General features: G+C 44.3%; 1 protein-coding gene across 10 annotated transcripts in view; it reads left to right on the plus strand.

Annotated features, from left to right (window-relative positions):
• Positions 1-9,006, plus strand: part of MYOM1 (myomesin 1) — a 207,696-nt gene extending 198,690 nt beyond the window's left edge. For all 10 annotated transcript variants that reach the window (XM_047827904.1, XM_047827900.1, XM_047827898.1 and 7 more), the window contains 4 exons: positions 2,142-2,178; positions 2,426-2,448; positions 4,974-5,029; positions 8,180-9,006. In XM_047827904.1, the coding sequence (XP_047683860.1) occupies positions 2,142-2,178; positions 2,426-2,448; positions 4,974-5,029; positions 8,180-8,473 (410 nt within the window). In that variant the 3' untranslated portion in view covers positions 8,474-9,006. The remainder of the gene's footprint in view (positions 1-2,141; positions 2,179-2,425; positions 2,449-4,973; positions 5,030-8,179) is intronic.
• The last annotated feature ends 1,289 nt before the right edge of the window (positions 9,007-10,295 follow it).

Raw genomic sequence — 10,295 nt, forward strand, 5'->3', positions numbered from 1 at the left:
AGGGTGACAAGAAGCCATTACATTTGACTACTGAAAGATGATTGGGGATTTTAATCAAGTAGTTTAAATTTAGCGTGGTGGTAGAAGAAAGAATTCAGTGGGTCTTGGAGTATCAGTGAAAAGTATACAGTGGAGACAATAAACATGGAGAGAAAGAACTACCTTTTCAAGGTGCTTACAAAGAAGGGCAGGTTGATTTACAATCACTTGAGCAAGGACGATCACTGAAAAAGAAATGTGTTATGGTGATTGAAATTTGAGCATGTTTAATAGAGTTTAAGAAATCAGTTGAGATGGAAGGATTGAAGGTGGGAGTGGAGGGGAATAACCAATATATCAGTGTTCTGAAGAATGGAAGGCTTGAGATCTAGGGCTGAGGCGGAGGCGTTGACTTTGGGAAGAGCAAGGGATTCCTTTTCTTCAGAAACCAGAGGAGGGTAAATGTGAATTGGCAAAGATCAATATTAAGGAGAAGAGAAGAAAGTTGGAAAAGTTGGGTCCTTATGGCCTCAGATTTCTTGGTCATCTGCTGAGAGAATGGGGGCATCTGGAGAGAAGAGGAAAGAGGAGCAGGAAGTAGTGAGAAACATGGACAAACACAGACCAGAAGTAACACGCAACTATCAACCACAAATTAAATGGTTAAAAGAGGTGGAAGAGGAAAGCGAGTGTGTGTTCCTCACACACCTGTGGCTCTTGATCTGTCAGCCCCAAGGCCTTGAAAGCCACAGGGTCAGGATATTGTACCCTCAGGCTTTTAATGTGTAGCTTACTTATCACCATCCTTGCCTCCAGCTCCTGTTTCTATCATCCTCCTTCAAGCACTTGGGACTCTGCCTTGGGGTGTTCCTTCCACTGCTCCTGTCTAGCTTCTACCTAATATTTCTCAAGGAGACTGTGGACTGACTTTTTCTTCCACTTCTTCATGTACTCAAATGCAATCTAAATATCCCAGAACTCTTAGTGTTTTTAATCCTCAGAGAGTAGATTCACAATTCAGAGCACAGCCTTTTCAGTCCTGCCTTGAGTTATTTTGTGCTGACTCCCCTTATCTTTACCCCCCATCTCCCACTCATTTGGACTGGAAAGATTCAAATGGGAGTGGTTGCCTCTGCCTCCCCCCCCCCCCCCCCCACTGTGCCTGAGTCACACACTGCAGTGAAAGGGGATCTCTCGCATTTTGAAACACAACAGAAAATGGGAAACAGGAAGGGGGTGGATTTAAAAACAAAAACCAGAACCTAAAAAACTTTTTCTTTTACTCTCCGGCTCACCAAAGCATATTGGTTCAGCGATGCCCATGTCTCAGTGTAGTGTGGGCAAAAGGAAGGGCACCGAACGCTTAGCTAGGGGTAGCCTAACTGGCCTACCTCCCCAGACTTGAAGCCTGACTTTGTGCTTATTCTTCCCATCCGTAAAAGCAGGGGGATGGACTGGTATTATGTAAATACTTTCTAGACATAAAATATCATGATTCTCAGACCAAAGAGGAGCTTAAAGAAGAGATGAGAGAGACTTCAAAATAAAGCTGCCTTTTTACCTGAAGCATTCCAAGCAGCTTGCTCTGCAGGCTCAGGGGGGAGAAGAGATTTTAGAACAGTGTAGCTCTCATTTCCTCATCTGCTGTCTTTTATCTCGGCTCCTGGCCAGCTCAGAAGCATTGCTTCGGGCCCACGCTGGCACACACTGTGAGTATCATAGTTCCTGTGCCCTTTCACACAGATAGACGGGCCAGACTATGCAACATGGAAACACTTAACTGTCCAGCTAGGAAGCTGTGACGTACATGGGGGATGATTTAATAACAGAAAAGCCTTTTTGATGTTCAGGATGTTTAACCACCTTTATTACCATTTTATCTTTGGCAGAGTGAATCTTTGCCTTTCTGTTTGAAAGGATGGTCTTGCAACCGAATTGGGAGCTTCTAAAATCCACTACTTCATCTTTTCTCCCTAGAAAGTATTTGCTTCCCCTGTGAAGTCCATCAAGTTGCAGAGTAAAGGAGGCATAGCCTTATTCAAAGTCAGCTTAGTCATGTCCGGACTGATCACACCGACCTCAGGCTGTGAATTTTAATCCACTCCTGTTGTGTCCTCAGTTCTGGGTGAGAACATTCTAACTTCTCTTTTTTTCTCTTAAAGCATATGATGAAGCCTTTGCTGAATTCCAGAGATTAAAGTAAGTCCCTTGCCATTTGCATGCACTGATTTCTCTGGAACATGGTGTGCTCAGGTATTCCCCCACCTGAGGGTTAGAGAGGGTCTTTTATTTTGGCAAATGCCTAAAAGCAACACTTCCCACTGCCTTGTTGAGCAGCAAGATGTCTCCCAGGCAATGAAATGCAGTCCAGGTTTCGCCACTTTGAAGTAACACTAAAACAAAATTCTTCTTTGTTTTCATGTTTGTTCCTGTCTCTCAACCACAGACAAGCTGCCATTGCAGAAAAAAGTAAGTAAAACCCCCTTCCCATTTATTCCTGGCATAGTTTCAAAACATAACTTTCATTTGTTTATTGTGACTGCAGATGGAGAAGAATGAATTTTTTTTCCTTTCTTTTTTCTTTTTAACCTTCTACATGTGTTTTCATTTAGTCTCTTGAGTAAGAATGTCTGTGAAAGGAAGGTCTCAGGTTACATTTTAAGACTGTCACTCAGCTCTTGAGCTAACCACCCAGGTGTCCTGAGAAATCTCTGGGCACAAATTATGCAAGTTGTTAACCACTTGCAGCAGGCACAATGTGTCAGAAAAATTTATATATATTAAAGAACAGAAGAAATAAGAAACTTTGTGGGGTGCCTGGATGGCTCAGTCAGTTGAGTGCCTGACTCTTGATTTCAGATTATCTCACAGTCTGTGGGATCAAGGCCCATGTCAGGCTGTGTGCTGATAGCGTGGAGCCTGCTTGGGATTCTCTCTTTCCCTCTCTCTCTGCCTCTCCCGTGCTCATGCTCTCTCTTTCAAGATAAATAAACTTAAAAAAATTTTTAATAAAAAAAAAGAATTTGTGTACATTTGGCATCAGGTAAATCACTATCACTGATTTACTCCTGCATTTTCCTAAGAACCTTTGTAGGATAAAAGCTGCCAAATAAGGCCTTCTTGAATACTTCACGGTCTGAGTGAACAAATGCCAAACTGTCAAGTCTGTGTACCCAGAAATGTGCTCACTACTAACTTCTGTCAGCTGTTTGCCTCACACATGGAGATTTCTGGAACGCCCAATCTTTTAGGATTTCAGGGGTCATGGACTAAATATCGTAATCATGCAGGTTCTCTCTGAGTGTGTGAAGCAACAATTTGAAAATGGTTGAAGGTTAAAATTGTAGAGTCAGTCCTGAGCTGGAATGGAAGGGAACCGTAGGGGAGTGAGAAATGAGGTCATTGCCAGCCTTTTAGTGGCTCCAGGTCATTCAGGATGGAACTTTTCACCTTTGACTTGCACTGCTTCCCGCCTCCTTCCTGCTCCTTCCCTCTTCCTGCCCTTGTGCTGGGTTTGTGTGGGTGCTGCTAGTGGTGAATGGGGCAGGCACCGGGGCCCACCGTGGGCCAGAGGGGAGCGCTCCTTGTTGGTACCCAGTGTGCCTCTCCTGCTCCTGTACACACACACAAGCAAATCCAGTGTCCACAGTTGGTGGCTACTCCCCATTCTCAAACTCTGGTGGGCAAGGAGCCTGACCTTCCTTCCAGTTCATGAACTCTTTCTGAAATTTCTGTATCAAAGCAGTTTAGAGCTGGAAGAGACTTTAGTGCTTTTCTAGCCCCATGTGTTTAATCTTTTATATGTTGGGGGATGCTTCATTCAAACACCATCTTTCATGCAGATCCAGTATCTGTGTGAAAGATATTTTACCAAAATGGGTAAAAGCTGAGTTAGCTTCATTGGAGTTGGGATGGGGTCTGAGCTCCCTGACTCAGTGCCCCTCCTCAGAGGGCCCCTAGAGGAATCCCACGGATGCTGTGGAGCAGAGCTGGGTGACATCATGCCCACAGCTGTAATGCAACCCTTCCTCCACACCACAGATTAGGAGACTGGGGTCCACACAGGTGCCCTGCTTGATATCACACATCAGGTGTGGCAGGAGCCAAATGATGAGTTGAACTTACAAGTGGTGCAAGGTGCAATGGAATCAACAGGAGAAAGCAGTGAAGATTCAAGACTCATTCAAAGCTTTAGTCTTCTGACTTCGGGATCTAGAGTCACACGTTAATTAAAGTAGGCCTAAAATTGAGAGTGTGGTGGCTACTGCTTTAGTGGCAAACAGTATCCCTTTGAGCAGATTATACAAAGGTGTTCTTCTCTGGGGCTGGGCCAGTCACACCCAGAGCACAGGGCTTAGTGGGGGCAGGGGGGCAAGAGGTCAGCTCTGGATTTCAGCACCCTTCCCACACCTCGCCCCCTCAGCTGGGGCCCTTGCACTCATGCCCATAGATCGTAGCCCTACATACCAAGAACTAGTAGGAGACAAGAAAGAAAAGCTCTCTAGAAAAGTCCACAAAGAAAGCCCACAATTTGCATAAACCTCCAGATCTCATGGCATATAGCCTCCAATTATGCAACTTTTTTTTTTTTTTTAATCATAGGGAAGCCCATAAAGGAGGCCAAGCAGAGTTGGAGGCTGTCCATAGAGATCTGCTCTGCCTCCTCGAGCTGAGCCCCACTGAGCTGCAGAAGGGCCAGGGCTGAAAATAGCTGTGAAAATTATAGAGCAGGTCTTGATGCCACAAAGCCATCCATCTCAAGCTGATAATTTAGGCACAGATAGAGGCACCCACGCACACAAAGTATCGTATGAGGAAGGGTAACATCCACAATCACTGGATCATTTTCTTATTTTACATATTAAAAACAAGTATAAAGGAATTATAAGGAGAAGGAGGCTAAATTGGAAAGTTAGTTCCCTGGGGTGGTTTTGTGAATGGGATCACTGATGCTCATCATTTCAGTGATTAACCAGAAATGCCTATGCTTGCAGATCGTGCCCGAGTGCTGGGTGGTCTCCCCGATGTGGTCACCATCCAGGAAGGCAAGGTAAGCATGCACCACTCCTGTCCTCACGTCTTCCACACTAGCAATGGGTTCCAGTGGCCCAGACTTTGTTCTAAGCAAGTCCCCACCACTGCTTCTTAGGGTTCATTTCAGAATAGCCAGATTCAAAGCACAAACCAAGTCTGTTTTTTAGGCCAAGGATCAGGATACAAGTTCGCCTTACACAGGCCCATGTGGACCACAGAGTCTATTTCCAGAGGTGCCCTTTCATACCATGAGAAGCAAAAAATGTTCGATCACAACTATATGACAAACACAAATGAAGAAAGATGTGAACGTTAATACCTAGTGGAAAATAGGCTGTCCTGTTAAATACTTTGCCTCTGAAGGGAAACATGCTGCTCAGCAAATTTCTGTTGGCTCTATTTCGGTTGAAAGCTGATTTCTTTCCATTTAACTTTAAACTGGTATTTCCTGGCTCTGTAATCATCTCTCTGAAAAGCAATGAACATAATTTCTAACCTGGAGTCATTCTCTTTATCCCTATGTTTCATGAGACAAATTTCAGGGGTGCCTGAGTGGCTCTGTCGGTTAAGCTTCTGACTTCAGCTCTGGTCATGATCTCACGGTCTGTGGGTTTGAGCCCCGCGTCGGGCTCTGTACAGATAGCGCAGAGCCTGGAGCCTTCTTTGGATTCTGTGTCTCCCTCTCTCCCTGCTCCTCCCCCGCTCACACTCTGTCTCTCTCTCTCAAAAATAAAATAAACATTTTTAAAAAGACTAATTTAATAAGCCAGCCATAGGGGAGGGGTACCTGTAGTGGCACAAAACCTTTTCCCACCTCAGAAGGACACTGAAGACATTCAGTAGGTAGACTAGGGATAAAACAAGGCATGTAGAAAGGCTTTAGTGAGAGGCAGGTTTCATCCAGCTAAATTTCTTTGCGGGTAGAATGTGACCACAGCTGACTTTAAGCTCAACCACTGCAGGGTTGCAGGTTTTCATGTTCCTCATCTAATGGGGTTCAAAATATTCAGTTCACTAGGTTGTAGTGAGAATTAAGAGATAGAATGTATAAGAAAGCACTTTGTGATCTATAATGGCAATAAATCTAAAGTATGGGTAGTAGTTTTCCATGACACCTAAGGTATTTGAGAGTTTGGTTTGGTTTTGTTAAAAGTTTTAACCCTCAAGGCGTGCCTGGCTGGCTCGGTCAGTAGACATGCAATTCTTGATCTCAGAGTCATGAGTTTAAGTCCCACATTGGGCATGGAGCCTACTTAAAAAAAAAAAAAAAGTTTTAACCCCTAAGTAATCACAGTTTCCAAAATCATGTACCTGATCCACTTGGGTAAGTTTAATGGCAATAGCTTGACTATTTTTCTTGTTGAAATTTGTTTGTAGAATAATTCAGTAAAAAATGCTAATTAACCATGGAAAGGAAACTGATTCTTAATCTCCTGTTTTTAAACAATACTCTTATAGAAGAGATAATAAGTGATCATATAAGACTCTTTAGAGAAGAATATCCTTTTCCCTGTATGTTGTGAGCCCTAGTTCTTTTTCTTATAGTTTCTGGATTTCAGTAAGAAAAAAAAAATGCAAGAATGGAATTTAAAATGTGAAGTAAATTCAGAGAAACGCAAATTACAACCACAATGAAATATCCTAACACACCTATCAGAACCGCTAAAATGAAAACAGTGACAACAACAAACACCGATAAGGATGCAGAGATACAGATCACTCATATATTGCTGGTGGAAATGTAAACCAAGATTGTACAGCCACTCAGGAAAACAGTTAGACAATTTCTCAAAAAAGGAAAACATGGATTTACCATATGAGCTAGTAGTTGTACTCCTCAGCATATATCATAAAGAAATTAAAATTAAGCTCAAATAAAAACCTGTATACAGATGTTCAGTAGCCACTTTAGTCATAATAGCCCCAAACTGGAAACAGCCCAGATGACCTTTATAGCCACACACACACACGCACACGCACACACACCATGGCACACTATTGACCCATAAAAAGGGACAAACTACTGATATCTGCAGTAACTTGGATGAATCTGCAAGGAGTTGTGCCAGGTAGCAAAGGCAATCTCAAATGGCTACATACTATACAATGCTATTTATGTAATGCTTTGGAAAATTCCGTGTTGGAAATGGAAAACAGATTGGTGGTTGCCAGGAGTTGGAAGTGAGGTTGGGAGGTTGGGGACAGGGGAGTGGGTGTGGGTATAAAGGGCAACATGAGAGATCCTTGTGGTGATGGAAATGTTCTCTGTCTTGACTGAGGGACTAGATACATGGACCTAGACAAGTGACAGAATTGAATAGAGCCACACACACACACAAACACCAATGAGTGCAAGCCAAACTGGGGAAACCTGAATAAGAACAATGGATTCCATCACTGTCAACGTACTGGTTGTGTTCTTATACTATCGTTTTGTAAAATGTTTCTATTGGGGGAAACTGGGTAAGGGCACATGGGATCTCTCTATTATTTTTTACAACTGTTTATGAATCTACAATTACTCTTAAACTTTCAACAGAAAACTATGGTAAAGTAAAACTGCAGGCCTAAGCATTGATCTTTTAAAATAAGAGGGTTTCAGCACAGATCGTAGTATAATAAGATATCAGGAAGTAGGAATACATTTTGGTAGAGCACCTTTGCAACTGCAACAGACTGGGTGGAGTTTTGGGGGAGAAATAAAATGAGGAAGGTGGAACCTGAAAATCAGTCCCATTATCTGAAACAGCTGTTAGGATTCTGCTGCCGGGCTCTGTGAGGCAGACAGAATGCAAAGTGAGCAGGTGGTAATTACGGCAATGAGATTTCTCTACCGAGACAGCGTCTAGATGCCACATGAGAACAAAAGGCATATCTAGGTGTTTACGAAAGCAAGAGTGCCTGTGGGACCTGGAAGCAAACTCCTTTGTGTGGTTCTGATGATAAGCACTCCCAAAGCCAGAAGGCTGAGGCCCTACAGAAACCTACTCAGGACTGAAGTCAAATTGTAATCCACGCAGGTGCATATGCCACGTAACTCCACCCATCATTCCATGGGTTTTATATTCATCCTCCTTTGGGTCCTGCTGGACCACCAGAAGGATACTTGAAATTGGATTATCGTACCAAATATATTTCCTTCCCTCTGATAAAACCTGTTTTGCAGGCGCTTAATCTCACCTGCATCGTGTGGGGTGACCCGACTCCAGAGGTGTCCTGGCTGAAGAACGAGAAACCTCTGGTCACAGATGACCACTGCAGCGTCAAGTTTGAGGCTGGCAAGACGGCCTACTTCACCATCAGTGGGGTGAGCACCGCCGACTCCGGCAAATACGGGCTCGTTGTGAAGAACAAGTATGGCTCGGAGATAAGCGACTTCACTATCAGTGTGTTCATCCCAGAGGAGGAGGCAAGGAAGGCCACTGAGCAGCCCCAGAAAGGCAACAAGAAGTCCAAGTGACGGGAGACCGCTGAGAGTGTGCGCAGGGGCAGCTGTACTGAGCTGCCTCGAGTTACTTGTGTGCAAATGGCTTGAGTTAAGCATAAGGAAGTCTTCATGCTTTCTACTCCCTATTTTTGTGCTGCTTGGGGGAAAATTGTGAAATCTTTTACTCCTGTAAAAAAGCATCAACTAACAACATTTTAATAGTTTTTCTTTATCTGCAAATTCTGTGTTAAGAAAATACCATTGGTAGCACAAACATTAGGAAATGGTTTTAAGGAAAAGGCCAGAATAAAAGTCAGAGGGACGTTGAACGATGGTCAGAGAGCAGACGAATGTGTTGTGGAGCAGAGTTTGGACTTGGCTAGACTTTCCCCGGTGAATTCTCATGGGTTGCAATCATACTTCAGCATTTTTGTCAAGACAGGGATGAATTGTTAAGCCAACCAGTATGTTTTGTGTGTTGTTACGATAGTGACGTGCATTTCTATTGGCGGTCTTGTGATTTGGAGCCTCCTTGGTATTAATAAACAGTCCTCACACCTCTCCTCTTCCCCATCAGTGTTTCTCTTATTCTTCCTGTTTGGCTGCTCAGTTTAGTGGTCTCTGGTGCATCCTTCTCATTGCTTCTTATAGTGCATCTTCTGATGTAAATTCCTCTTGGTTAAAGTGGTACTTTCATGGAGCACCTGGGTGGCTCGGTTGGTTGGGCGGCCAACTTCGGCTCAGGTCATGATCTCACATCTCGTGGGCTCTAGCCCCACTTCGGGCTCTGTGCTGACAGCTCAGAGCCTGGAGCCTGCTTTGGATTCTGTGTCTCCCTTTTTCTGTGCCTCCCCCACTAGCACTGTGTATGTGTCTCTCTCTCAAAGATAAATAAATGATAAAAAAACATTTTTTTAAATAAAGTGGTACCTTCACAGACTTGTCAGAGTCATCCAAGGTCAATTGAGGATCCAGGGTGTAAAATTGAGCTGTCACTGTACATCTGGTGGCTTACTGTACAATCAAGTCTATTCCATTGTTAAGATACCCAGAGTAATTGCATGTAATGTGTCAATTAAGGATAATAAGATGGTGTGGGAGTCTAGTGCCAGAATTGGAGAATAAGGGTGCACAGCTAAGAAAAGAAGAACCCTGATTCTGAGTTCAGAGAACTGCCAGCTTTGGAGCCTGCCCCTCTTTGCAAGGCTTGCTGGCAGACAGCATTATGCTTTAGGAAATTTGATTCTTCCTCCATCACTACCCCACAACCACCTCTACCACACACATTCACACGCAGACTCATGCTCACTCACACACCACTAGAGGAAAACAGTAATGGTAAAAGGAGGTTTCCCCTCTCCATCCTCCTTCCAAAGGTCAGGGATGGGACAACTGACCCTCTTATAAGTTTGGAGGTACACCTACACCTTCTCATTTGCAACGTTCAGGACCGGAAACCCCTCATCTGACTGTTGCTGATTCCCGCGTGCAGCCAAGTGCCCCCTGCTGCTGCTGTGACATTGAACGCCAGTCAGCGGAGAGATGCTGTGCTCTCACTAACAGGCATGGCAAGTTGATGAGCTTCCCAAGGGTCAAAGCCAAGGGCGGCCTTGTGTAGTCTGAAGCTTTCCCCCCTTCAGCAAGAGGGCTGTCTCTGGACAAGAAGACCTAAGGAAAGTGGACACCAGCAGGGAAGCCAAAGAGAGAAGAAAGGAGTAAAGCAGGGGCAGTTCTGCATGCAAGGGAGCTGTGCAGGTGAGAGACCCCCAAGACTCTCCTCCACACCTCAGATGCCCCCCTTATGAGAACCAGCAGCAAAGTCGCCAGTGTTAGGGGAAGGGAAGGAGGAGGGAGG

Source organism: Prionailurus viverrinus, chromosome D3 (genome assembly GCF_022837055.1).
Source record: "Prionailurus viverrinus isolate Anna chromosome D3, UM_Priviv_1.0, whole genome shotgun sequence".
Taxonomy (NCBI): Eukaryota; Metazoa; Chordata; class Mammalia; order Carnivora; family Felidae; genus Prionailurus; species Prionailurus viverrinus.